This window comes from Diadema antillarum, unplaced genomic scaffold (assembly GCF_040938485.1).
Source record: "Diadema antillarum isolate AM-2024a unplaced genomic scaffold, OU_Dant_1.0 seq00000229_RagTag, whole genome shotgun sequence".
NCBI lineage: Eukaryota > Metazoa > Echinodermata > Echinoidea > Diadematoida > Diadematidae > Diadema > Diadema antillarum.
Genome location: NW_027271279.1, coordinates 765,251 through 793,086, shown reverse-complemented (window position 1 = coordinate 793,086; position 27,836 = coordinate 765,251). Strand labels below are relative to the sequence as shown.

The 27,836-nt window shown below is 39.6% G+C and overlaps 1 protein-coding gene across 1 annotated transcript in view; it reads right to left on the bottom strand.

Annotated features, from left to right (window-relative positions):
• Nucleotides 1–27,836, bottom strand: part of LOC139729250 (uncharacterized) — a 243,738-nt gene that overhangs the window by 77,161 nt on the left and 138,741 nt on the right. Inside the window, exons 4-5 of the mRNA XM_071640181.1 lie at nucleotides 19,035–19,148; nucleotides 14,150–14,242 (exon numbers count right to left, since the gene is read on the bottom strand). Coding sequence (XP_071496282.1) covers nucleotides 14,150–14,242; nucleotides 19,035–19,148 — 207 coding nt within the window. The remainder of the gene's footprint in view (nucleotides 1–14,149; nucleotides 14,243–19,034; nucleotides 19,149–27,836) is intronic.

Sequence of the window (27,836 nt, the reverse complement as noted above, 5' to 3'; positions counted from 1 at the left end):
GAAAGAGTTACTCTTGTAGAAATTCATGCATTCCCTAGCTTAATTCAATAACATGCACTTCATGAGAGTGACTGGTTATGTCATGCAGAGATGAACTAACTGAACACACGCCCTTTTTCTGGTCTGACATTGCCGGGTATCTATATCTACCAAAACACACAAGGTCCTTGTACCATATCTGTCACAGTGTTCTTACTACCACATATACAACAATGAAATTACATTTATTGAGCAAAAAAACAAACAAACGAACAAACCAAACAATAACAACAACAACAACAACAACATATACACCAAGAATAATCAACATTGCAATCTTTCATCTCTAGATAATTCATAGGCATCTGCTAAATAAAACATCAAGCCTTGCCATATCCGTCAGTCAGCAGACAGAGGATTCAGGATAGGAATGACATTTTGATACCCACAGTCGAAGCTAAAAATTGCATATCAGATCATCTGTTACCAGCAATCGACAGTACATCATGGTGCACAAAAGACAAAACAATGAATATTCATGATGGATGAGCTTTAACGTGAGATCAGAGGAGACAAGATGCTACTCCATCAGCCATTATGTCGTGATGTTCACAAAAATTATATGAGATGAAGGGTGGGAGACAATGTTTGTATGCTCCTTCCAGACTCAGACCACCATCTTCATTTGGATGCAAGGGGCTCTCTGAAAATTACCAATCTGCATCAGAAGTCCCCGTGTCAAGCTGTGGTGCAAAAAGTCACATGTCTATAATTTTGCCAGTTCATAATCAAAGCGGTATTAAAGCTATACACATATTAAGTGGGTCTACTGCCTTTTTGCATTTCCCATCAATGGCCTGCTTCAGTACTTTTTGTTACGTCAAAGGGGGAGGGGGCGTTTTGTTTTGTCAGAAGTCCCGCCATCCAGGGGTTGGGCCCTTGTGGAAGACTAGTCCGTGGGCGGCAGGTTAAAGGACAAAGAGGGAATGGATGAAGTGGCTGGCGGATTACCCGCCATGCCCATGTCTTTCCCCCTGGAGACGGGTGGGTGGGATTGAAGGATGATCTTGATGAGGGCCATCTAGAGGGGGCGGTCTGAGGGCTGTCTAGGGATCCCCCTGACTACTGGAGTAGGTAGGGAATGAGCAGGGGTGTGGGAGATGGGGTGCTGTTGGGGAGATGTTGGGTTGCAGGTGGAGAGCCCTGACACACACTTTGGCTGTCCTGGTGTTTGTGTTGTGCAAGCTGCATGTGGGGGCTGAACTGCTGCACTGAGTGACAAACAGGGATATTTGAATATATGAAGATGGTCTTCATCGATCACAGACTCCATTATGCATTTTGCAAAAAAAAGCATCAGATTTTTTCCCCAATCTGCATGAAAAGGGGCAAGCACACATGTTAATCCACCACAGTACTCCTATCAAGAAGAAACCATTGTCACTGCATGCAATACAACAACCAGTGGTGACTGACAGTCTCTTAACCCATTGAGGACGATTATGCTCTAACACCCATTTCCCATTGACACCTGCCCAAGTATACTTGGGACTGGTCTTTAACGGGTTAAGACAAGAAGTATCCAATTTGAGGTGACTTCTCCTATAACACACCCAAACAAAAAGGAAAAATATTACAAGCAACAGGATACCTGGTAGGGTTTGTACCTATCCAAAGCATGAACATATCAGACGAGGCATATAAATTCCAACCTATTTCCTCTCTTCTCACTGAATAGGTCTATCATCTCAAACTCTCTCTGTTTTCCATCCCAAACTTCCCTCAACCAAGAGTGTTCAAGACACACACGACAGGGATCAGATCAGCTAAACTTCTGTGCAAATGAACAGCCAGAGATAAATTATGACAGTATTATTAAAGGGCTAAAGTAAGGAATCATGTGAATCCATTCCTTTTCCTCTCACAGCACTCTCCTATGAATGATGTATGTATGTATGGATCAATGCTTGGAGGAGTTTGGGATGAGGAAAAACAAGGGTGGGATCGATGGGGGGGGGGGGGGTCCATCACATCCAAACATGACAGCACAAGTCAACATCCTTCCTAGGAAATCAAACATCTTAGAACTGACCGCCACCTCTTTCTCATTCTGGTCACATACAATAACACCAAAATTTGGTCAATCTGTCCCCAGATTGTGAGTATGCATATACCGCATGGTCCAGGGTGTGTTGGGGGTAGGGGATGGGAGGTTAGGGAAATCTCTGACCTTTACAAATTCTGTATTAAGTCTGCACATTTCCAATGATTTAATACTACCCATCTAATCAAGCTCTACTCAAACAATTTTTTTTTTTGGTATCATTGTCAAATAATCTATCAAACAAGATGAAAATTGTATTTCTCTTACAGCAAGACAAGGTTTGAATAATGCCTAAAATGTCACATCAGTCATTCATGATATGGGAATTAGTCTTCATGAGAATTCCCACACACATCAAAATGTAGATCAAGAAATTAATAATTGAATGCATCAATGATCCTCAAGAAATCTGCAATAACATGATTTTTGTCTCTAGTTTTGTAATCACCAACCACAAGAATAATGTTTCATTATACCAATGATATTCTACACACTGCACCTCATGATGCATAATCAATAGAGTTTGATACACTGTACTGTTGACTTATGTTCCCAGGAATATCGACCGTAACTTCTTTGGTTCCTTTTGAAGTTAACTTGAAAATGACAGCACACTGAAACAAAATGATCATTATCTCAGAAAACTAAAACAATGCCCTGAGTTATAATCATTACCATAAAATATGACTCACAATCTTTAAATTGACACTACACTGCTCGTCACCAAGCACTGTGCTACTGCAGTGGTAGAACACTGAAGCAGGTATTAATGCATCTTACTCCAAGAGGAGCCTTTTACTTTCATTGAGTAAGATTGTGTGAGGAATCAAAAGTTAATCTTTACCTCACAGATATAGAAATTCCCTGTGGATTTTATCCCTAGTATACATAGTCCCTGTAGGCACTGGCTTACTGGATGAAGATTCCATCCTTTCAACCATTCCCAGCCAATGCAGGCACTGGCTTACTGGATGAAGAATCCATCCTTTCAACCATTCCCAGCCAATGCAGGCACTTTAAATACTATATCTGTCTGTCTGTCTGTCTGTCTGTCTGTCTGTCTGTCTGTCTGTCTGTCTGTCTGTCTGTCTGTCTGTCTGTCTGTCTGTCTGTCTGTCTGTCTGTTTGTCTGTCTGTCTCTATCTCTCTATCTATCTATCCATCTATCTATCTATCCATCTATCTATCTATCTATTTCTTCCTTCTCTCTCCATCCATCTATTTATCCATCTCTCTTTCTTTCTGCTCTCTCTATCACTCTCTTTCTCTCTCAGAGTCTGATTTATGCCAGTTTTCATCCAACCCAACAATCGGCCGGTCCCTCTGAAGTTTGGCACAACTCAGGGGTGAGGTACACAAAGTTCCATCAGCTGCCTTCATAAATTCCTATCATGGAATAAATTGCTATTCGGATATGACAGTATCCAATCACTTTTCATGATTTAACACACCACGTGATGAAAACAAGTTAATTCCCACAAACACAGACACATGATTACACATCACTGTTACTGATCTAGTTGCTAATTCAATCCACAATGAACTTATTTTACATCAATTGTCATTAAAGGAGACCTCCGGATGATTTTCAGATTTTTTCATTGAACAACTATGAATTAGATATACTGAGGACAGAGTTTCAGAATTTGTGATAATCTGGATGAAGAATAAGAATATTTTCAAAATTTAGAACAAATTGCAGTGACCAAGGATGATGACATGGCAGAGTCACCATAAGAATGCATGAGTTGGGGATCAAGGAAACAGAACAAAAGAAGAAGGCATGCATAGATTATGCACAGGTGAACTCGCAAGCAAGCGGTATTGTAATGGAATTACACTGCTACATTTCTGAAATATGTGAACCTCCTATGTCATCATCCTTGTTCAGTGTAATTTGTTTAAGGTTTTTGAAAGTATTGTTTCTCTGCTAAAGAACCACAATAAATTCCACAAATCTGTACATGGAGTTGTCGATTTATGTACTACATGATGTGAAATTATGAAAATCATCTGGAATGGCCCTTTAAACCAGGGGTCCACCATGCTACCACTACCATCATCATCCCCATGACAACCAGTCATTCTGATCATCTTTCATAAATGCCTTCTAGTGTAGAAAAAGTAGCTCCAGATTTACACTACATGAAAATATTCCAACTGGGACTGTACTGAATATATTGCCATACTAAGGTAGCTTTAATGCTCAAAAGAAAAGAGGCAGGGAGATGGAGAGGGGAGAGAGGCTGAGGGCCCTGGAGGATGTCAGGCCCATTGTAAAAACCGGAGCAGACGGTAGCCCCATCTTGGGAGACGGGTCGTGTTTCATCCCAGGAGTTTTGGCCTGCTCCATCCTGGAATGTCGTCTGGCTGCTACCAACTAGACCAACCTCTGGTGACCTTGACCCTGAGGGGGATGGAGGAGGGAGGGTGTGTTTGGGATGAAAGGGGGTTGGGGATAGGGGGACTGATTCAAATCTTGTGTGTGTGGGGGGGGGGACAAGTTGAGAACATTCTGTATGGAAGTACAAACAGAAAACCTGTCCATCAGAATCAAATTCATGTGGTCTACCATAATTATTTCTCATCTTCAGTAGCGGAATACTTGTCATGCTATCTAAACCAAATCAAACACACATACCCTCCCTCCCCTCCCCCCCCCATACACAATACACGTACCTCCCCCCCCCCCCCCCCCCCCACACACACACACACAAGGAAACAACAACAATTAATTATGGTCAGTGACAGGCAAGATGATGTATGAAGCACCACCATTTCCAGGTAAGCAAAAGCAGATCTCCACAAACCTACAAATCATCCATTGTAATGAAATGGGCGCCATGTGTGTCTTTTGATCTATTGTATACAATTATACATTGGATGGATGTTCCCGATGGGAGTAGCAGAGCAAATGGTGTTCAACATTCAGCAATATCTCTTCAAGACAGAGGCTATCTTCGTTACACAAGAAATCTGTCGGGGACTAGTTATCACAGATTTACAGAAATAGTTTGCCTGTACCTAGCAGATATCTTAGGAATGACTAATTCCAATTTTTGGTGAAAGCAAACAATTATGTAATCATAGTTAAAGTGATAGCAGTTATTATCAGAATGAACGTTTATGTGCATTGATACAAAATTTAAAGTATATATATAGGCCTACTGTGAAAGCACAAATTGTTGCACGTATCTTAATTGTGCAAATTTCACGAGAGCAAAGATTCACAAAATTAAAATGCACGCAAAAGTTCCTGTCTACACTATATTGCATTGGATGCCCAAAAATTTCATGCTGTAAATAGTTCTTGCTTTAAAGGACAAGTTCACCTTCATAAACATAAGGATTGAGAGAATGTAGCAATATTAGTAGAACACATCATTGAAAGTTATGAATTTTTGAAGTTTTTTTGCAGTACCCGCTGGATGTGAAGACTACTGCAGTGTATGAATAACTTAGATGTCACATGTGTACAACAATATAAGGAAAATAAAAGAGAATTTCACAAAATTCCATCTTTTGAAAAAAGTACACATTCCCCTGACTCATTACCGACAAATGTTATGGGTAATATTATTCCCCCTGCCTTTAGAAAGAGGCAAGTCAATTGCTCTTTTATTATGCGAAAAAAGTGAAAATATGTTGAATTTTCTTTTATATTTTCTTTATACTGTTGTACGCATATGACTCACAAGCTGTAGTAGTCTCCTCATCCAGCGGTTCCAACACAAAAATTTAAAAAATTCATAACTTTTGCATCGATTGTCCAATTTTCCTCAAACTTTCACTGATGTGTTCTACTAATATTGTTGCATTTTCTCAATTCTTATGTTTATGAAGGTGAACTTGTCCTTTAAAGTATATGAATATATACATTAGACTTGTAAAAATAAGAAAATTAACTGTTGCTGCACAAACCTAGTCAAATATTGACATCTGCCACAAGCAGACCTGTGTATTTCCATTGACTACAACTGAACATAGTGTATATCGTTGGTCTTTCTGTTTTCCTGTGATCAAGCAGCTTGTTGAAGTAAACAAGCAAAGCTTGCCTCCCTCTTCTTAATTCAATCAAGTTTAAAGCAATGACAACTTTCTTTGAAGAGTCAGGCACTCTGTAAACAAAGCATTAACCTCGTCGTTGCGCAAATCCTGTCATTCTCTCTGAATTTGCGCATTTTGATTCTCTGATGAACTGAAGAGCGCATCGTGACGTCCGACTCCAGCAAAGTCAAAACACTCTTGGACACGGAGCAGATGCAATTTTATGCCAGATTACAGAATGACTCTTCAATTATGCCACAACTTCTCTGCTAATTGCTTCCTTTGTCCTTTCCCCATGCATGACGTCAGAGAAGCGACATTAGGCAATCAACAGAAATCTAGAAATAGTCCATGAATATCCACCTCATTGTTCACTATTTGAATTCTTTTGTGGATCTTTATATTCCCAATATGAAAATTCCTGTATTCTTCTCCTTGCAACCATTTTCTGCACGTCACATTACTTATCCAATCAGTATTATCTAGAGGACTAGGATAATATCATTCTCTTGCATAACAAACGTATCATCAGCCAAATCAAATACATTTCATCAACTTCATGCCAGTTGCTAGGCAACAGTTACAGCCATGATGATGGGCAAACCATGGTCCTGATTTCTGATAGTCAGGAACAATTTTTGTCCAGAATGTACCAAGATAAAATATGAACATCTCAGTAGTGCAGTGCATCCACCAGGTAACCTTGACTGCTCAAAGAAATAACAGAGGCAGAGAGATCTCAACTCTCCTGCATTCAGGCCATTTTCTCAAAATCTCCCACTCTCCCGCTCGAGTTCGAATTTCTCCCGTTCCGAGTTTGACTTTCTCCTACTCCAGCTGTATGCCTTCTGCTTAAGATGTACTTTCTCCCATGTAAGATTTAGTATTCTCCCAAGTAACATTACTTTTGAAATATATGTTTATGGGGGTGGGGGGGGGGGGGGAAAGGCTAAGATAGCAGCAGATGGCATCAACAACCTTTCGGTGCACCCTGGATCCCAGCTGCAAAGGATGCTAAACTTCATGCTGGTGATGTGAGCTTGTGCCCACGCTCACGTGATTAGAGTCTTCAGTTTGCTAGGAGGTCCAGGCGGGAAAATTTTCAGTTTAAAAGATACTTTGGGTTGGAGTCTCTGCATATGGCATATCACAAACTAGACTACCCTCACCACAGCAAACACACACACTCACACACAAATACAGGCAGAACACGTATAAAATGAAAGGCACAAACATGTATAACATGAAAGGCACAGACTTTCAAAGAAACTGATGAAACTATTACATGATTAACAGGATTGTTTGAGACACATTTCACAAAACATCAAATCTTCATGTGTGAACAACTCTCAACATACATGAACATCAGAAATTTCCACATCTATTTTGTCCTCCTACTGCTATGTAATCTCCCCAGGTTCACTGTACCGTATGTCTCCCCCCCCCCCCCCCGAAAAAAAAAAATACAATCAGACTTTCCACAATACCCATGATATGCTTTACAATAATCAACATTTCTCTTTGACCACTTACCAAATTGAATGGGGTTTTCTGCACGATGTAGGGAAGAAGTTATAGTTTCATATCTTGAAATAGCATTCAGATCATTCGAATTTTGAAAGCTATCAATGCTAAAATCTGATTGCAAATTTTTCTAGGACATACTATACAGTAGAATCCTGGGTGCCTTATCAGAGCACTGCAAGGAAAGACAAGACCACCTTGCGACCTTTCCACCAATGGCACAATTCCCCTAAAAAAGGACATTTTCTTCACGGCAAACATGATATCCTGACAGAAATTGGAACAAGACAGGTGCCTGCATTCTTCCACGAAAAGAAATGGAAAAAAAAGATATGCCAAGAACATTTCTTTCAAAAGGGAAAAAAAAAAAGTCCAATCTTTCTGCACATCATATTTGGAGAAGAAAAATGTAATGCTATTCCTGTAGGGCACAAAAAGTGTTCAAAAATATAATCAGACACTGGAAAAATAGGAGAGAACATCTGTTTGGCAAAAGAGAAACTTCAGTTTTGTGAAATAAAAGGAAGATGTGGAGCGACTGTGGAATCGTTCTTTCACTTTTGCCTTTGCCATGGAAAACTAGAGGTATAAACAGTTTGCTGAGCTAACATAGACTTGGCTTACGAGTATGGTCTTGCCATGGAATATTCATTTGGATAGAAACCTCCCTAAATTTGTTCCAAGTAACTTGAAACCTGGTGAATTTAAATCCACAAATATTGTGGGATTTTGTGGAAGGTTCACTTGCAAACCCAATTACTTAATCTTGCCTTTAAGGAGACCCTGGGCTAAAGTATATCTTCCATCAACTCAATATTTGGGGAACAAGAAGAATGCCAGCCTTGTACATGACAGGATTCTGAGGGCTGAACGGAGCTTTCTTTCAATAGACATGCATGGTAGTTATACAGTTTGGGAAAAAACAGTAGGCCCTATTCTCCATGACACCTGTAGCATTTGTGGCAGGAAAAAAAAAAGAAATCAAAAATACTGAAAAAATAACAGTTGGCATCTCTGGAATAAGACGAAATAATGACTCTGATCAAATATCAGAATAATATTTATGCAAGTCGTTATACCATCCGTAATGGTCCTATCAAAAGTTTAGCCAAGAGCACAGGGAATTTCTAACATATGCTAAAACATATCAGTCTTTGCAAATGGTTTGAATATCAATGACATGTGAAGAAGCTGACATGCACATTTCAGTGAGTTGCTAAATGCTAGCTACTTTTCCTTCCTCACAAATGCTTAATCCTTCAAGGCCCATCTTCTTAAAATACCACTGACACTACATGCTTGTAATATGTCAGTGGTGGTCATAGAGTTAAAGTACTTTGAAGGGTGAAAACCACAGAAAATGCACAGCAATGTGGACATGATTGGTAATTGGTCACAAGAAGTAAGTAGACTCAGATGCATACTTGGATGTTGAGGAAGCATCTGTTAATGACAGTAGCATGGCACTCTCATAATTATATTATGGCTTTTTTTTTACAATTCCAGCTTTGGGAATGATGATGACATCAAGAAAACGTCTCAAATACATGGATCCTCATTTTACCATGCAGTGTGTGATATTTCCCCACAATACAAAGAGGGCTCACATTCTACATGATTTTTTTTATGAAGTCTATTGTAATCCAATGTTTTTATCATGTATATGTACACAGGGCTCCCCTGGAAAGCAGTTGTGAAACTGAGGGGACTACCCTGTTTAAATATGACGGAATACATAAATACATAGGAAATCATCTTGAAATATTCCCTAGATCAAGTTAGCCTAGTCTCCTTTTTCTACAAAAGCAGGTAGCTCTTAGCAGGCAAAGATTTCATATAATTTATATCATAGTTATGATACAAAAATGATTGCCAAACATGAATATCAGTTGGGAAGGGGAGAAATGTTCATTTTCCATCACTTTAGCTGAAGGCAATTTGATACTTTCTGAAAGTGTGTCGCAATAATGGTGGTGTAAATTTGCAGAAATTTGGAAGTTTTGTTCACAGACAGAGGCAACCTGCTAAGAATGATTCCATCCCCTTTATCAATATACTTTCTCCTACTCCTTCAATCCACCCCCCCCCCCATCATTCCATTTTCTGCTTACAAACATGCACTCGAGGCATTAGCACATCCCAACTTTGCCCGATTCCTTCGGATCGGCAAGACGTTGCAAGGGGAAAGCCGATCTGTTTGGACTGCAAACATACGCTTGGGAATGCAAGCCCGGCGCAATGTTTGGTTTGATCAGGGCATACGCGGGACTAGAAATTTAGCGATGAACGATGCAGGGGCAAAAAAAAACGGTTTCCCTGCACACAGCCAAGATATATATGTGAACTGCAGGGATAATCCAGTAGCAGAGACTGCAAGTCAGACCCATAGTGAATATTCTTCGGAGAGCTAATCTGGTTGCAGGCATCATCTTACAGGCAGCTTAACAATCTCTTGCAATCCCTACATTTTTTTTTTTATTGCACCAGCATTCCTGGGTGGATGGCATTTCAGCATCAGACAAGCAGATGTCATGTTTTAGATCAAATTTCTCCCCAATTTCTGCAATCAGAAGAACAAATATGCTGACAAGAGAAGAAAAATATGATGTCTCTTTTAGAGAAAAGTGCAAGGTCTCCAAATTATACTCAGACTTGAAGATGCAGAAAAGACCTCAAAACCAATGGAACTATTAGGGTGGATCACATCCATATTGACGACGACGATGATGATGATGATGATGATGATGATGTCGATGGGGGTGATGGTGATGGTGATGGTGATGGTGATGGTGATGGTGATAATGATGATGAAGATACTGCTGCTACTTCTTCTTTTACTACTATTACTATTACTAATTCTGCTACTGCTACCACTATTACTAAATGATGATGATAATGATCACTATAATAATAACAACAACCACTACCATCATCATCATCACCATCACCATAATCATCATAATAATAGAGCTTTTCTCAATAATCAAGATCACCTCTTCATTGTTGCTACTGGTTCTTCATAGGGCCCTGCCCTTATCATTACCCAAAGACAACCAAATACAAAAATACAAGATGTCGATCTGGAAAGAAATGTCTCACTGGAATGAAAAGCAGGCTTTACCTGATGTCAGAAGTTACATTCACACGACATTTTTAATCTTCAAAGTTTTAAACTTCGATGATTAGCTTGCAGTGTTAAACTACGACGCACATCCACATAACACCTAATCTTAAAAAATGAATTTCCGAGCAAGTCCCACTCAATGATTAAACCACAAATAGGAAAAAATACATGCATGCTGCACAAGCAATAAAACCAACAATGTATGGCAATAGAGTAGTGTAAAACACGCATTAGAGGTTGATCGGAAGCTGAGGAGGAATAGGGTTCACAGGGAGGTCACAGAAACTTTTGAGTTCTAATAGTTGATTATCATGTCCACATGATGCTAACTAAGAGTGGGGACCCCCTTCGTCTTATGGATAGAGGCGTAAACACCAAGATGTCTAGTCATCAACTGATCTTTAAGATTGCTAACTTTCGAGTACATCTACTCAGGGCTAAACTACCAGCTAATCATCGAAGACTGAAACTTCAAGCTAATCTTTATGTTTAGGAACATTGTGTGAACATAACTAGAAAATCTTGTCCACTTCAAAAAACTCACGAGCATCTTCTATGTTCGGCATTCCACAGCCTATGAACATTTAATATAAATGCTACTTTATGAAGCTGATCTTAAAAGACTAAAATCTCATTCTGCAAAGTCTCCTGTTTCAGCAGCAACACATTTCTCCTTGCAAAAATAACGGCAACATGCATACTGCCTCTGAAGAATCAGGGAAAATTTCACCCTCACCCGAGAAATGATCGATGGAGATTGTGCGAGGATATGGGTCGGGGCATGCACCTAAAGATAGAGTGAACTAGTTGAAAGCGAATCGAATTTCATTTCCTTTGAGTTTATCACGAATAAGGCACTTTCAGGCGACATGCGCGTCCACATAAAGCCCAGCAAGAAAATCAGATCCTTGCCTGAGAAGAGAAATCTTCAGATTTCAAAGTGTAATCGCCACAAGTCAGGATGGGGCATGACTTCAAGAAACTTTAGAGGTGAGCGAAGTTTACATAGTCTGTTAAAATGTACAAATTCTTCTCTTAAAGTCATTCAGCAAACATTCTCGCATGACAAGGTAAACATCAATTGGGGTCTCTATTAGCTTGTAGAGGCCTACCAAGTTTACCTTTCTCGTTTTTTACCGACAATATAGCTATTCCATTGCCCAGACAACAAGGAAATTGAACATTTGAGTGAGAAGTAATAACTACTGGGTTTGATATTTTTCAAGTAGGACCTAGGTCATTTGAGGTGTTTTGTGAATTCAGATTTTGAAGTACACCTCTCTAATCCAACATCTTGCTAAATATATATGAGAAGAGAGTAAATAAAGGTATGAGAAAATGGTAAGAGATGAATGTCGGAAGATGAATTTAGAAAGTCTGACTTCAAAAATTTGTTGCTAAAAAATCACCTTCGTTTTGTTTCATCTGCCCAAAGGTAATGCTGGTCCCTTTCAGATTCAAGGGGAAAAACCTTCAATATCATGAGCAGAACAATATAAAATTCATCAAGCAATCCACCCCAATGTACAGCAGCTTACAGGTTAACATCAAATTTGCTGTTTTTATTGCCATATCGATCCATCACTTTACAGTATTACTGGTTGCAATTCTGTTATCCTCCACTGCATTCAAGATTCTTAGCCCTCTATAGGGCTTTTTACACTTGTATATTTTTGCTTAGTCCTGTACCAACGGTGGGGCAAAGGGGGGGCCTTAGCCCCACTGTTGGTACGGGACTATCCTTAGCCCACTTTCTGTTTACACTCGTTTTTGCCAAAGTGGGCTAGCCCCACCGATAGTCCGGTACTATCTGGCCCTGCAAAATAGCAGGGTTAGCACCACAATTGCGGTGCCAAGCAAGTGAGTGTAAACAGAACAAAAAAATAATCCGGGGCTAAGCGACGGAGACGAAGTCCGACCCCCACTGACCAATCAGAAACGAGGTTATTAAGTGCTGCCGGTGCGTGCGTGTACGTGTACAGTGCACAGCGCAATCATGAATATTCATGTGGTTTGGAAAGTCCGGGGCTAAGAAATACGAGTGTAAAAAGGTCAGTTTTCTCCTTAGCCCCGGACAAGAGATAGTACGGGACTAATTGGCCAGTGTAAAAAGCTGAAAAAATTGGTACGGGACTAACGATAGTCCTGGGTCAGAGAAAGTCTGGGGTTAAGAAACGCAAGTGTAAAAAGGGCTTATATCAGTCTGAGGCTGACACATCCATACAGACATGCACCACTACAAAGTGGCAGCTGGCTGACCCCAAGCCCAGAAACGGTCAAAGATGGACCCAATACCACCACAGAAATCCTGCAACCTCTGACCAGTTTCACACAGAAATGTACCACTTTCCCTTCCTCAAAAAAGAGACTCTGCTAAAGAAAATTGTCCAAATTATTTCAAAGAGGATCAAATCTGGTCATATGCCATCGTAGCCTCCAAATCATCATCTATTCATTAGGTGGCAAATTCCGCGTGTGATTAGATTTCAGAAATTAAAGTGAAGTCTGACAAACAAAATGGGCAGAGATTTCATCAAAACAATGAAATTCAGTTTTGCCAATTTGAAGAGGTCAATATGATAATTTTTCCTCTTCAGAATTACTTGAGGAATAGATGGTTTGGTTGAGGTAGGGTTTGTGGTTCTTACCTTAAAGGACAAGTTCACCTTCATAAACATAAGGATTGAGAAAATGCAACAATATTAGTAGAACACATCAGTGAAAGTTTGAGGAAAATTGGACAATCGATGCGAAAGTTATGAAGTTTTTAAATTTTTGTGTTGGAACAGCTGGATGAGGAGACTACTACAGCTTGTGAGTCATATGCGTACAACAGTATAAAGAAAATGTAAAAGAAAATTCAACATATTTTCACTTTTTTCGCATAATAAAAGAGCACTTGACTTGCCTCTTTCTCAAGGCAAGGGGAATAATATTACCCATAACATTTGTCGGTAACGAGTCAAGGGAATGTGTACTTTTTTCAAAAGATGGAATTTTGTGAAATTCTCTTTATATTTTCCTTATATTGTTGTACGCATGTGACATCTAAGTTATTCATACACTGCAGTAGTCTTCTCATCCAGCGGGTACTGCAAAAAAACTTCAAAAATTCATAACTTTTGAACGGATTGTCTGATTTTCCTCAAACTTTCAATGATGTGTTCTACTAATATTGCTACATTCTCTCAATCCTTATGTTTATGAAGGTGAACTTGTCCTTTAAGGAGGAGCTCGTATCTTGGTATCCTTTTCATCAAAAAGATAAAATGCAGTGTTGCCAATTTGATGACGTCATGATGAGAATTTTTCCTCTGCAAAATTACTTAAGGAATAGAGGGTTTGGTTGAGGTAGGGTTTCTGGTTCTTACCTTAAGAAGGAGCTCGTATCTTGGTATCCTTTGGATGGGTTGGATGATGAGGTCATTCAGGTTCAGCTTTTCCTTGTTCTCTTTCGCCCGTTCCTGTGAGATTTAAGAATAAAATTGACTACTGTAAAACACGGTATTTTCGCTCATGAAATTTTCGCAAATTGGAGCCAACGGCCTTTTATGTGGCATGAAATTTTCGTGAGTTGCCTCTAACATTCAATGCATATAGTGTAGACAAGAACTTTCGTGTGCATTTTAATTTCGCGAATTTTGCCTCTCGCGAAATTCGCAAAATTAAAGTGCACACGAACATTCCTCGTTTTACAGTATGAATCACCAGAAATATAGTCATGCTGACACAGCTATGGCTCCCAAGGAGGTATACCACTCAGAGTTGTTGATACATGTCACAAAGAATACCATGTATGCGACATGTGATGACAGATAAATGCTCAAAAACCTCTTGCATGAATGAGTTGATATGAGATGCCAAACAGTCTATTGCAATGCTATATGGACATTATAAGTCATTGAAAATGAGCTACTTTTGCTATGACACTTATTTCCCACAGACACCTGCGCAAGCATACCCAGGACTATGCTTCGACCGGTTGAGTAAAGATAAGTACTTGACTATTGCATGTGTGTGAGTTCAAAAAAGAAAACTAGACAAATCTGCATTTTCAATATTGATGCAGATCCAGCCTGGTTTCAATCATATTTTTCATGACATTGAAACACTGCATTTAAATTTTTAGCATGTTTCCCTCTACCACATATAACTGCAACAAACATCACAATACACATCATACTTTTTTTTAAAGTAAATCTATACAGCCTCTTTTCAACTTTTGACAAATGAAAATCACAGAATTTGTACAGCGCAAAACTGCATCGCATATCTATTACTTGCTTCTGTGAAGGAAAAAAAAAAACACTCGCTCAATTACATCCCAGTTTGTTGTTGTTGTTGTTTGTTATTTGTTTCCTTCTGTCTTTGGAAACAATGATACATTGGAATGTGAATGATTTCAAAAACATCTACAAGTGTGAACTATGTGGAAAATGAAATAGGGGAAAAATGAGTGTTTCCATATATATCCAACATTTACTTGAGGGTAGGGTGAGGATGAAAAAAAATGGAATGTTTTGTCATTCAGAACCTGGGCATGACCTTTCTGTCCTTTCTGAACTTTCCAGAAATTGTCAAATTGTCATCATAACGCAGCTATCAACACTGGGGCTCGCAAGCCGAAATGATTTGATGAGACGGATAAGAAAGCAGTGACGAATTGGCTAGTCTACAACATCCAGGCTTTTTAACCTGTCAACATCTCTTCATCACAGGTGGCAGCCTATATTTTGCAGGTTATCCTAGTCTAAAACATATATATACAAAGAGTTCAAATGCAAAAACAGATACAACCAATTTCACAATCTGGAGATATTGGGAGATTAAACTTTCTGAAACACACAAAAAATAATTTAAATATGTGACAATCTAACAGTATCTTCAAAAATGTTTCTCATAATGAGCACAATCATTGAAAAGATTTAATTTTTCTCTTTTTGATGATGACCTCGGGTAAAAACTTTGAAAATGGCGTTTATCTGTTTTCTTCATATACTGTACATGTATGATACGTAGAGCGGGGGGACTTTGTGATAATTCATGACAGACCATAGTTACACATGACTCAAAAAAATGGGAAACCATCATAATCTTAGTAGTCATCATGACTTTTTATGATTCCTGCAGAAAAAAACTTTTTTTTCTAATAAGGCAATTCAAATGTTAGTCCCTGGAACTAATCTTAATCTGTATCTCATGTCCATGGCAAACACAGGATTGCCATGACATTCTTATCCCCGCATCAAAATGTTTTCATGGGAGAAGGGAGAGTGTGATGAAGTCTAGAAAAGTCGCGTTACAGAAAAAAAAATGAATAATACAAAAAAATATATACATATTATATGGTTCCGTTTATTACGAGTGTTTAAAATGATATGTTCCATGAATTCAGGATGAAAACACTATATATGCATTACAGCAAACTCAAATTATAAAGAAATACAATGTCTCAATCAACAAAAACGTCTGTATGCTAGAGATGATCTGATTAGTTAAGTACTATTAAAGCGAAGTTGTATTTGACCTTTTTTTTCCCTACTTCTCAGGCAACATTAAGTGTCTCTGTCATTGCGTAGGGAAAAAACTCATTCTATCGTAGTACTCTATCCTCGTACCGAAGAAATTATGATCTACAAACTGTTGCAAAGGAGCGAATAAGGGGAATTCCGCTGAGAATGCTCCTATCGGCTGCGCCAGGGGTCCCACTGCGGGGCAAAACGGGCTCAGCAAACGCCTCTCTCTGATTGTGTCTTGCAAAGAGTGTCAACTGTAAACAAGTCGGGCCTGGAGGTGCAAATAGCGGACAACTATTTTGTTCTTTTCCGCCGCCTTATCTCCCTCCCCGCACCCCCCATCCACACCGCTGGGCCGACTGATCGGCACGTTATATGATCAAAATTGACAAATCTGGAGTGAGCAAATAGGTGCAAAGAGTGCACCATTTGGTCCCTGCATGTATACAGCGCAAACAACAAAGTGGAGAAGGGAAAATAAAGGGATGAATAAATATGACTACAATCAATAGTATAGTCTTCAAAAGCAAGATAGCCCTTTTCCCCCACCCCTATCTCTCCCCCCCCCCCCCCCCCGCCTAAAAATATTTTAAGAGACAGAGAGACAAAAAAAGAAAATATACTTTGTAAATCCGGAATATGATTAGTTGTTCTTAGCAGGTCAGGATGAGGTCAAAAATGAGGGTAAGCCTGAATGGATAACTCATAGAAAAGTCTGAGAAAAAATATATATGTATAAATATCCAAAATCTGGATCATTGTGATGTAACTGGAACACTAAACCTATTCATCACAATGATACATTACTATCTATTGTTTGCATAGTTCTGCTTTTTGGTGTATGTTTGTAGTGCAGGTTGTTTGGTGTCATACCAATGTTACCATTTGCTCTGTGTCTAGAGTAAACAAAATGTTGCCTTCAGTTTGAACTCTCAACAATACAACGCTCTTTCCCTTCCAATCAACATTTCTTTTTGGAATAAACACAATGACAGATTTCGGGACTCTTCTTTAAAGAGACTTTGCTCACTTCAACAAAATGCTTGCAATATCCATTCATGCACTTTTTTCATATAAAGCTATATAGATCTTAACCCATTGAGGACGGTTTGATTTTGCTGCAACACACGTTTCTCCACAGACACCTGCCCGGGTATACTCAGGACTCGTCCTCAGCGGGTTAAAAGTAAGAACCTGCTCTTAAAACTGATTTTGAGTTGGTGATGGCACATTCATCATTAATTTTAAAAAAAAAGAATGTGTTCCTTAGTCTCCTTGGTTCTATGTGATGAGTCGGCAACCAAATTAATGAGAACAAAATGGTAATGCTCCCTGATTGCATTTAGTATTCCAGCATTTCTGGCACAAGAAAACAGAGCTACACTGTATATCTCTATGGATATCAATGTTTGATATGGGATGCCCCATGGATTACTGACTTTCAGACATCTAACATTTAACGGCACTAGCAACCTTCTGGTTCTAAAGGGGATGAGATGTGACACACTCCACAGAGTGAACTCTTCCTTTGCTTTTGGAAGAAAGTGAATGTGTCTCAGAATCAGCATCATGAATACAGAACAGAGAAAGTACTTTACTGCAGGATAACATCCATTAGCATACAGAAGAGAATAACAACTGAACACAGCCTCCCTTCAACTGGCCCTTAAAGGAATAAATCAGAATTCAATCCCTCCACCCCCCCCCCATTCCTTCCACAAAACACAGACACATACATAGTCTGTCCTTCTTGTTATCGGGCATCTCAGTATGAGCGTAAGGGTGCTAGAGAGAGGTGAAGGAGGACAACATTGAGGAGGAAGAAATACAAAGAGAATTAAAGATGGGTGAAACAACAAACAAGAGAAAGGAAGAAAGGAAGAGGAAGATGGACAAGAGCAGGAGGAAGAGGAGGAAGAGGGGGAATAGAGAAAATTGAGGAGGATGAAGGAAAAAAGGGGAAAAAGAAGATGAAGATGATGATGATAATGATGATGGTGATAATGGTGATGATGGTGATGATGGTGATGATGATGATGATGGTGATGGTGGTGATGGTGGTGATAGTGGTAATGAGGGTGGTGAGGGTGATGAGGGTGATGAGGGTGGTGATGGTGATGGTGGTGATGGTGGTGATGGTGGCGATGGTGATGATGGTGATAATGGTGGTGATGGTGGTGATGGTGGTGATGGTGGTGATGATAGTGATGATAGTGATGATGGTGATGATGGTGATGATGGTGATGATGGTGATGACGGCGATGATGGCGATGACGGCGATGATGACGATGATGGCAATGATGGCGATGATGGCGATGATGGCGGCGATGATGATAATGATGATGATGAAGAAGAAGGGGAGGAACAGGAAGAGGAGGCAGCCAAAGACACGATGCATAAGTGAGGTAAAGAAGCCAAGGAGGATGAAGCAATGATGCAGGAAGAAGACAAAGACAAAGAAGAAAAAGTTGAAGATATGGATGATAGAGAGGAGGAAGAAAAAGATGGAAAACAGGAAGAAGAAAAAAAGGTAGAAGAGGGAGAGTAGGAAGAAGAGGAGAAGAACGAGGAAGAAATGGAGGGGAAGAAAGAGGAAGAGGAGGAAGAGGAGGAGGAGGAGGAGGAGGAGGAGGAAGGGAAGCAGGAAGAGGAGGAGGAAGAAGAGGAAAAAGAAAATGGGGAAGAGGAGGAGGAGAAGGAGGAGGAAGAAGAGGAGGAGGAGGAGGAGGTTTCACTTTACCTCCAAGAACTTGGAGAATGCTGGCTTGGTGGCTGCCTTGCTGATGAGATCCTTGGCCTTATTGAAGTTGTTGGTGAATTCTGAGTAGGTATCCAATATAGGCTGCTGGGCAAACTGTGGAAAAGAAAACAACAAAAGAAGGAAACTTTAAATAAATGATGTTACATGATGGAGTGGCAAACACACTCACTTCAGTGAAAGGGAAAGAATTGTGTATTCAAGCTATAAAAAATCTCATTTTTCGCAAGCATGAAAATTTTATCCTTCCTCAAGCTACCAAACAGTCAACTGAATGTTCTAAAAAATGTTCATTTGTGAGAAAATTTCATAAGGCAAATCTCCAGTACAGTTTGAAGGTTGTCATGGTAACCAGTGTCTGGAGATTCTATGCTGCTTGCTTTTTCATTCGCTCGTTACAAGTTTAGCCAGAAGTGCTTTTTCTTTTCTTTTCTTTTCTTTTCTTGTTCATTTGCTTGTTCCTTGTTTGTCTACAACCGTTTGGTTGTTTTGGTATTAGAGGGAAGGCATAGTTTTGGTTGAGATAGAGCTTCAGGTTTCCAATTTTTTTTTTTGGGGGGGGGGCAGATAATGAGGAACCTCTTACAAAATATGAAAGAGCATGTAATTCTAAGAGGGATTCAGAGTTTATTTGATGAAAATTGGATTTGAAATGGCTGAGATATCCAAAACTAAGGGATCGTAATGAAAGGTTTGTTTCACTTTTTTTTCTATCACAACCATCACAATGATAAAAAATGATCAAACAATACACTCAACAACATACAAATAATCATCATACCAATCATTCACCAGGAGACATTGCAGAAGGCAAAATTAAACTGCTTCAGTTTCTTGTTGCTATCATACATTGTATCAAACAATATACAATCAAGCATATCCATGATTAATTGACATAAACAGTTTGATAGTGCCAGCATCAATCTAAAAAATTCATACACTGCCATGTGTGTGTTTTTTTTTCATGCATCATCATCATCAAATGGCTCCGTCAGCAAGCTTTGATAATTAATGCACTCTGACATCATTACCACAATGTTGAAAAGCACCTTTGATATGTCAAATGAATTGGTAGTCATGCAATGAAAGAGGTGACTTCTGTCTAGATGCATTTACACCATTCTAGGCACAGTGCCACTTGGGCATGCTAACACATCACGACTTGACAGCCGGTTTTTATAACGACACATGGCAAACCAGTGCCATCTTTCAGCCGTTCCACGCCAGCACTCACGTCTCCCCCGAGTGTGACAATGGGCAAACGAGTGCTTAATAATTGCAATCTACTTGCTCATCGCATGTACCCGACAGTCGGGGATTGTGTGTTCTTCGCACATAATCAACACCTCGACATCGTTGTAATCAACGCCCGCCATGTTTGCACAGATATAATCTGTTCTGACTCCTCTCCCGACCGTATCACGACTGATATCGCTACAAAGGTTTCGGCTGTGACAGACTCAGGAAGGGGGTAAAAAAAAAGAAAAAAAAAGACATTGTATGCGAATAATGGGACATGAAATTAGACTGATGTGTATCAAGGAAAATTTGCCTTATAGATTGGGTTTCTGAGACAGGGCTTATGTTTTTCATCTAACCAAGTCAAACATGGATTAATATTGCTAATCCCAACAGTCCACCGGGCGACTCCACTATTCCTTTGATGTTGGTACTCCCACTTGAGTACAGAGCATACACGCCGGCTATCGGCAATTTCAATGAAGGCACGAGATACAGGGATGGGCCCAGTTATCACCAAGAACAATGCAGGGAACTTGACGAGCTGTGAACCACATTACAGCAACAACCAGAGTTCTTTGAATCTATATATACCATATGCCACATGGTTAGAGATAGAAACAGTTTATTACTGAGATGGGGCCAGTTATCACTACAAGAACAATGCAGGGAACTCGCCGAGCTGTTAACCAGATAATGGCAACTACAAGAGTTCTTTGATTCCATATAGGGCCTACCATATGCCATGGTTAGATCTATAAACAGGCTATTACTGAGCAGTCTTTCAAATAATAATGTTCTGTGCTACCTTCCCACTCAATATCACCTGGATAGATGGGAATGCATTTAGGCAACTCCTCCACTTGATTTCCTCACTAAAAATGACACATTCTTAAAGGTGTGATATTCTGACATACACGTGGGGCTTTTGTTTGTTTTTGTTTTTATCTTCTTTGGGGGAACAATTTCCTTGAAATGTAGTAGGCATACTCGATATTCAGAAAAAAGAGGTTACAACAACTTTCAATATCACTGCCTTCTCTTTTCTTCCCATTTAATTCCAAATCAGAACTAAAAGAGTAGCAGACACATTACCTCTTACGAGAGGGATGGCATGGTTACACACAACATTCAGTGGCGGATCCAGGCGGGGGCACACCGGGCGCGTGCCCCCTTTTAATTTTTGTCGAGACAAAAGAAATAAAAAGAAAAAATGGGGGTGAGTACCCCCTTTTCTTTTGTTAAGGCACCCCCCCCCCCCTTTTACGGAATTCCTGGATCCACCCCTGACATTGCTCAGCTATACTCAATGGGACTTGAACTTGATTACAGGGCAGATGTACTACCGTCCAAGCCACCTCGATGTCCAATACACAAATCTGGAATGAGCTCACTCATTGCAGGTGAAAGCCTGTCACATGGATTATGGGCAGAAGGGGGGAGATATTGGTTGTGTCGATGTACAGACCTAACCTACACTGACCAATCACCATGCTCCCTGGCCAATTAGTGAAAATACTGTAGCCACAGAAAAGGTTAACAAAACATAAATTAATATGAGTAGCTATCAGTGCACAACTAGACACAAACATGCAAAAGCGACGGTATGTATTTCATAAGGTTCTGCTAATATGTTGCGACCACACTTTCCCAAAGATGGTAATGAAATGCAGGTTGATATTACTCGTAAGTGGCATAGCACTTTTTTCCCAATGTAGAAAATTAATTAAACATCCTGCGCATGTTAGTGGCATTTTACATAGGCCTAAATCAATATTGCCTTGAACTTAACACATAGTAAATAGAAGGATCAAAACTAGCATATTATTATGACAGTACGTGGCATTTCCATTGTCAGATGTGTATTGTTGAGAATAAATATATCTAGTACTAATGATAAACACGTTCCATTTAAGGAAGCAATTTGACAATCAGCGAATGGAATGTAATACCTAGAGGATGACACAGTACAATTTCTAATTTTTAAGTAGTAAAACTCACTGCAAAACACTTAATCAACTATCTCTTCCTTTTTTGTGTGCTGCAATAATCCAATTTTTTTTTAATGCTTTCAAAGTAATTCAGATAGCCACCGTCAATTGCATGTTATTATCCCCTGAGATGTGCTAAATATTTAGCGATAGAGAATAGATGTACCAAATCAACGTCATGTCACAAATACTACGCTGAACTTCTGAGCATATTTGATAATAAATAATGTAATACATGGCAATATGATACAATACATCATAACACAATTACCATAAGATGATGCCTGCAGTCTCCAACATGTAACATGTCTTCCAGTATGCAGTTTAATTTAATCCGAATGTTACAAATGTACGATGGGATGGATGATATGCAATTTTCCCACACGTTATGAGTCATCTGTATTTGTCATGTGCTTTGCAGAGGTAACAGCGTATTCTTCCTCAATTTCGCTGGATGGCTTGTTGCCATGCCAACAGACGAGAAACATTCAAATATGAACCTACAACATTACATTGACATATATTTAAAGGAAATATTTTGCCCTTTGGTACAGTATGCTTCCACAGCAGTATAAGACAGACACAAGAGTCTAAAAGCTTATATTTTTTTTTCTCTTTAATTGAGACTGGAGGTTGACAATTGCAGTGTTGGTGCCCCCCCCCCCCCACACACACACATGCACACACACTATCATTATACCTAATTGGCAAACATCAGCATATATTTCCTTGCTTACTATCATATCAACCACAGCTACACTCCCTTTGAAATCATATGAGAGACTTCTCTTTCTCTATGATGTAAATAGATGGTAAAATCCATGTGTAACTGTTATATTTTCTTTTAGCTCCCACATACGAGTACTACAGCAACATACATTATACATTGCAAATGTACACTACATTGTATCGTCATTATTTCCATTTTCATACTCCTTTATGCTTACATACGGTAAAGTTTTTAAAAAAAATTAAAACCTCTGTAAACCATAATATCAAAAGCCAATGACATTGTATGTGAACAAGATATGGATGGTAATTACTGAGTTAAGCACAAATACGAACACATGAGTTTTATTCTCTCTCCATTCCACATTATAATGGTGTTTTATGCCAAGTTACAGAGACTCCAACTCTCCCGCTTTCGACGGGAGATCTCCCGCCGAAAGCCCATATTTGCCAAATCTCCCGTTCTCCCGCTTGAGATTAAATTTCTCCCGCCCTGGCTCTGTGCCTCCCGCTTGAAATGATTTCTTACTTAGTGTCGTCGTATGTTGAAAAATAAGCCTGAGATAGCACGAGAGAGCATCTAGAACCCTAAAGCTTCCAGGGCCCTAAAGTGGGGGGGCTGGACCCCGGCCGCAAGGAACTTCGCGCTTCGCGCACATCAAGTTGGAGTCTCCCGTTTGATAGGGGTTTCAGGTGGGAGAATCTCCAGATCAGAAGGTGCTTGGGGTTGGAGTCTCTGAAGTTATGCTTGTGGTCATTAGGCCCGTTCACAAACAACGAAAATCGAAATTTCAATCGCGATCCAAATTTCGATTTTTTTTTTTCGACTGTTCATACACAGGGAAAAATCGAACGATCAGTGGCCAAACTACACATGCGCGAATCTTGCATGACCGAAGACTGACCCCGCAGTCCCAATAGAGTTTCGCACGCGCTACGAACGATGGGATTAAAAATACCGATTTCCGAATCTCGATCGCGCTCACACACACGACGCTTGGCAAAATAATCGCGATTATTCTGAAAAATCGCACTAATAGTGCGAGTTGGATCGCGATTAGGATCGCGGTAATTAGTGAGATTTTTCTGTCCACACTGGAAAAAATTTCGAAATTTTGATCGCGATAAGATTTTGATTTTTCCCTTGTGTGTGAACGGGCCTATTGATGTACCCATAAAGCTTGTGTACACTTTCACTTCTGCCTTTTGAACCCTTTCTGTGCCAGGGACTTTGGACGGCATGTACAACACTACAGGGTTTTTTGTGCCAATTGACACCGAAAACACACACAGGGTTAAAGGGATGGTACAGTATTGGTGGAGATGAAAATTGGGCTTTTAACTTTTTGTGAGATACCAAGAAAACACTTATGATATAGTACAGAGCATACCATTTTAAGAGGAATCCAAAGTTTATTTGATGAAAATCGGGTTTGGAATGACTGAAACATCCAAAAACAAAGTAAAACAAAACGATCGTAATAAAGTGTGGGTCCCACACTTTATTAGAATCGCTTTTTTTTTTATATCTCAGCCATTTCAAAACCAATTTTCATCAAATAAACATTGAATTCCTCATAGAATTACATGCTCTTTCATATTTCATAAAAGGTTTCTCATCATCTCACCAAAAAAATGTTAGAAACCTGAAATTAGGTCTCAACCAAAACTATACGATCCCTTTAAATGCCCCACAAGCATTTCACTCCAGTAACCTTTGCCAAACCCAAACCTGACTGAGACAACAATTAATCATCCGAACCGTTCCTGCACAGGCAGTGGAAACTGGGCCAACAGCTTAGCAGCTGTGAGATGATTATTACAAGCCATTAGCAGTGATTAAGGGTTAGCAGTTGGTGATAATAATTCACCACCATCAATACCAGTTACACAAGTGCACAAATTTACACAGATGTGTTATTTAAGCTTTAAATTACCATGAAAATGGCCATGCTTTATTTCAAGCTATTTCATCATCCAGTATATGGCCAAATCTGGTAGCTGAATATTTGATTACCTGATTCAATATTTCCAACTGTGATCAGTATCAGAGTACATATATCATATGCTGCACTATCATGGCTACATCCTTTAGGTTATTAATGTCATCATAATAAAAAATTATAACAATCTTTTTGTTATTGTAATCATCATTCATATGTCTGCATTATACATACATCTCTGTCATTATAATTATTAAATTTGATTGATCATACTGATTTTAATCCTGATTAATACTTAAATTTGCAGTAGTTCTTGTAGTATCATTTCCAGCTTATGATTATCTTTTTTATCTTCAAAATTATTTGCATCCTTCTAAAAGTGCAGTCCATGCTTCACTCTGGATAGCAACTTATTTTCAAACCATGGTTTTACCTTGCAGGGTTGACAGCACATTACATCTGCAACCAGCAGACATTATTGAAGTTGGAGCTCACTATAAACTTCAAGTTATCCTTTTGTCATCCCACTGAAAAAAAAAAAATTGCAGGGCAGACATTGTTCATTATTCTGCTTAAAATTTCCCATTTTTTAATTCTTTCATCAAACCAGTGAGATATGTTTTTCTCTTTTTATTTAGCCAATAAAGTGCCACATTATTCTATGATTTACTGAAATGCAAACAATCATAACTTCCTCTGCCTATTTGTCCAGCAGTGCTCAGACGTTGTCTGATCCGGGGCTTTATTTCATTCATTACATTCCAAAAGGCTCGCACTCGGCAGTTAAATCCTCTCTGAACCTCCCCTTGACTGAATGTTAGACTGGAATGATTCCAGCGCTAAAGTAGCAGAGAACGGTGGAGTTACACCGTACATCTATGCGGACAGACAGCACAGAACTCCCTTTGTGCATCTGTGTCAAAATGCCACATGCAAGATGATGTTTTATGGGCTGGCTTGCGAAATGACAGCAACCACCTTTATGATAAATCAGCAGCTTACACGCTTACACAATGAACTTGTGTGACGTGCCGAAAAAATAATATTGCGGCAGACAGACGTACCCATTTTGTTGGCAGGGGTACCCTCACAAAAGGCACATTCAAGACGCCATTTTATTAGCCTAATATTTATTCTGGACCAGGGGGCTATAAAACATCAAATGTGCATTCAGTGGCAAATACAGTCTGTCTACCACTTCTTTTAGAGAGACCATCAAACAATACCGGGCACATATCGCGAAAGACTGGCCCAGCGGCTCACACAATCTCACACACCCTACGAGCACGGTGGCACAGAAACCAAAAATCTTTTCATCTATCGCTGCTTAAGAATGGTCACAAACTGGAGGAAAACAAAACGTGACCAAAGGGAACAAAAAGGAGAAGTGGTACAAAATCAAGCAATGACAAGACACAATCCAATTAACTCTTCAGGGAAAAGGCTTTATCCCGAGCCCTCCCACAAATACCACCATTGGGGCTTTACACAATTTTCAGAGTCCTCCTTCATCAGTTAACCTACCACACAATGAACATAGTTTAGTTCTCTCTCTATTTTTACAAATTAGTCTGGTCTTCTTTTATCCTCATTCCTCTTATTCTGGACTAAGAGACCTAAGTCTTTAAAAAGAGAAAAAGGCGGAAAAAAAATCCAGGGTATATGGCAAGGTCAGTGTGCCCTGTAAATATGTACACAATCCCCATGTCTCCATTGTTGGCTGGTGGGGGGAGGGGAGGTAGAACCCCTTTGTTCACCGACAGGGCACTGACATTTCCACGAACCTTGCTATACCCCTTTTCTTTCTCAGACCCTAAACACACTGAGAGAGAGATGGAGAGCTCACCACATGTCTGGTAGATACGGAATGGGTGCACAGTTACGTGAGAAGCCATTTGCAGTCATGCTCAGAAACACATTTCTAAAAGCATTTTGAGAACCAAGGCATGTTCAGACAATGAAATCAGTTTCCTCGCTGATTGCCGAATGCCAACAGAATTCCACATAATAGCAGCATTATAAATTCAAAAACTGCAACACTAAATGCTCACATGATGAGTATGAACAGATCATATGCATGTCACATGGCAATAGTAATGACAACATGAAGCTAAGCTTTACCTTTCAATCATGTTCACACTGCAAGCGTATGCAAACGGATGAGTGAAACGTAAAGTTGGAAACACCTCCAGACCACAATTGTCCCGATATGAATGAGGCGAGAAATAGGCCTACATCTCAGAGGTATGAAACTCAAGTTTGCTTGTAGACTTGCAGAGACTTGCTTTTTGACTTGCAGAAACTCACTTTATCAGCATAAAATGTGCTCCTAAACACATTCAAGAACAAATTCTCTTGTCAGTTTAAAAGGGTTCATAACCACATACTTTATCATTCTATGCTCATGATAATGAACACTATGTGCTACAAGTTGCACGTACGCCTTCACTTTTTCTGTCAAGCTGCACAGTGAAAAGACATGAAAGTCACAACTTTTAGAATTGTGGTCACTAAAAGCCATAATTTGAATGCATCTCTTCTCTCCTCGCCCACCCCCCTTCTCCGTCCCCCGCCTCAAATATATATTTTTTTAAATCAGAAAAAGGAAAATCTCTTGGCATATCAATTTGCAGTCGCTTGATGAATGCTTGTTGTTCAATAATATCAGCCAATGACAATATCGAATGTACTGGCTTTCATGTGTCAGCAGGTAGGCCCAGAGACAAAGGTTGGATGTTGAAAGACTACGTCTGCACGTACAGATACTGTTGAAAGTTGAGACACAATTTAGTACAGACCTGGGCATGAATGTAAATTACCTGCGCATTTGGTGAGCAGGCATGCATTTTCTTTATCCATACAACATTTTTGTGGGGGGGGGG